The following is a 2407-nucleotide window of genomic DNA, read 5'->3' on the forward strand; positions in this document are numbered from 1 at the left end:
AAGGAAATATTGAAAGGAAGACATTTTGATGACATTCAGGACATCAAGGGTAATATGATGACAGCTCTGATGGCCATTTCAGAAAAAGAGTTTCAAAATTGCTTTGAAGGGTGGACTAGGCACTGGCATCGGTGCATAGCTTCCCAAGGGGAGTACTTCAAAGGTGACCGTAGTAATATTCAACAATGAGGTAGGTAGCACTTTTTCTAGGATGAGTTTGCAAACTTAATTGTCAGACCTTGTAATGGAATGTCTTGTAGTTACATACCACTTTTTCTTGAAGACCTAAAAATACATAATTCTTTATTATAAAAGTAATCCACTTTAGAGGCACATATAATTTTGCAAGTTAACGAATAGCACAATTATTTGACCAGAGTATGGTTAAACTCAGAAAAGAGCTAAGGACTCAGCTGAGTACTCAGGAATAGATTAGAATATCTCTCATTTTGCTTGCTCTGCTGCAAACAGTTTGACCCACCCTCTGTGGGCCACTCATATAACTGTCTCCCGAATGAGTGATCACATCCCGATCATGTCCAGCTGTCTCATAAATGCCTGTGGTGAAAGTGCACACAGAGATTGGAGGTGGGGAGATAGAGTGGAGAATGAGATAAAAAATCAAGATTGGCTCTTCGCCAATTCCTTCTCTGCTCCTGGAAAACCCATTAAAATGCAGGCTGTACTAGTGGTAGACCCATCGAACCATAGTCATTGACCTCAGCCAACATCAATCAGTGCAGGTTAAGTGCAGAGCACCACATGAGGAGTGGAGGACCATGCTAGGGGATAGGAATGCAAGTTTGTTTAAAGCCTAAGCTCTGTTCTCAAGTCATTTATGGTCCAGGTGGGGAGAGAGGAAACACACAGAGAAAGCTACAGAGCCGTGTCAGGTGGCAGAGTCCTTTGAATCATCTTAACCAGCCAAGACTCTTTTAATTTTTAAAAAATTGGGACCAGAATGGTTTGGGAATGGGTTCATTTTGTGTCTCATATTTCAGACCTATTCTCCAGCCACTACAATTAGGTTCTCTCTTGCTAGACATTGTGAATGATGTGAATACTGAAATTTCGTTTTTCTTTTGTGTAGGGTCAGTGCAACCGACATCATGGAGGAAGGAGCCCCAGGTGTGTCTGGGCACAGAGCAAGGCTGCTGCAATTCACCACCCAGCGATAATGGCTCTGGTCCCCAGGGAGTGGAGAGCAGCTTTTCTCTCCCCTCCTATGTGGCGAGGCCCATTGTTGTGGGGGCTGAGAGGCCCCGTTCTCTCCTGTCAGCTAACCCATTATGGCAACAAAGGGCCCGGGATTCACCATACCAAATGGAACAGAATCAGTGAAAATTAGAATTAAAAAGGAAGTTAAAGAAGAGCAAACCGTATATATAGACTGTAATACTTTGTTTCCAAAAGTAGAGGGAAAATACAAATTTTGGCTTCACAATTTCTACAACTAATCACCTGATCAGCATCCTGAAAACAAATATGTATTGTGCTTTTGTTTTTCCTTCAAGAAGTCCCACTGCAGATTTTCAAGTCAGAGTAATGGGGAGAACCACTCGGTAACTCCTTAGAAGTTAAGTGGGGACAGTTGTGCTGTATCAACTGTGTTGTCTTGAATAAGCAATAGATCCTCCCTTGCTACCCCACCCCCACACAGCCCCAAAAGAAAACTGAGATAAAGGCAGGCAGTCATACTGATTTGATCAGTTATAAAATAATTTCTTTTATCTGGACAGAGCATTTAGCTCAATCTCATGAAATGGTTAGAATATTAAAATTACTATATGATACATTGTAGGCATTTAACTTATCATTGGTGTGATCCGTGCCGGTAATTTTGCAGTATGAATTATAATAAATTAATGAAAATTGTATTAACTTAGAACCTGATTTCTTCAGAATTAGATGGTTTATTTTTTCTGTTTTACAATCTTTAAATGAAAACATTTTTAAAACATTACCCAAGAGACTTCAGGGTTTCTTAGTCCTTCTATCCTTCCCCCCACAGAAGATTTTTTTCTAATGAAAATGGTAAATTCCCCTTTTATGTGTTTGCACAGAATTTTTACTTATATTCAAATATGAGATTATAAGCAAACTGCAGATTTATTTTCATTATGAACAGCAATCAATTTCTTTTCATTGAAATAAAATCACCTTAAAACATGATCATTTTATTGTATACCTGGTTATGTAATAAGTTATAGTCTATGGGGATGTTAGGGTTGAACCAAAGTGAATTACCAAGCTTGCTATTACTTCTTTTAAAAAAAATGAAATCTCTTTAACTTTATAAATTTCACAAGGTGTTCTAAATAAATATTGTTGCAGCCCAGACATTGTTGCTACAATTTACACAGCCTACCACAGGAACTGGGGATGGTTCAGGGTTTTGGATTGTTAA

General features: G+C 38.8%; 1 protein-coding gene across 1 annotated transcript in view; it reads left to right on the forward strand.

The window, feature by feature from the left end:
• The window catches only part of EGF (epidermal growth factor), a 55711-nt gene extending 53539 nt beyond the window's left edge, over positions 1-2172 (forward strand). The window contains exon 20 of the mRNA XM_019635993.1: positions 1091-2172. Within this exon, the coding sequence (XP_019491538.1) occupies positions 1091-1341 (251 nt within the window). The 3' untranslated portion in view covers positions 1342-2172. The remainder of the gene's footprint in view (positions 1-1090) is intronic.
• Positions 2173-2407: the final 235 nt, after the last annotated feature.

The sequence above is a fragment of the Hipposideros armiger genome, unplaced genomic scaffold (assembly GCF_001890085.2).
Source record: "Hipposideros armiger isolate ML-2016 unplaced genomic scaffold, ASM189008v1 scaffold_26, whole genome shotgun sequence".
Lineage (NCBI taxonomy): Eukaryota > Metazoa > Chordata > Mammalia > Chiroptera > Hipposideridae > Hipposideros > Hipposideros armiger.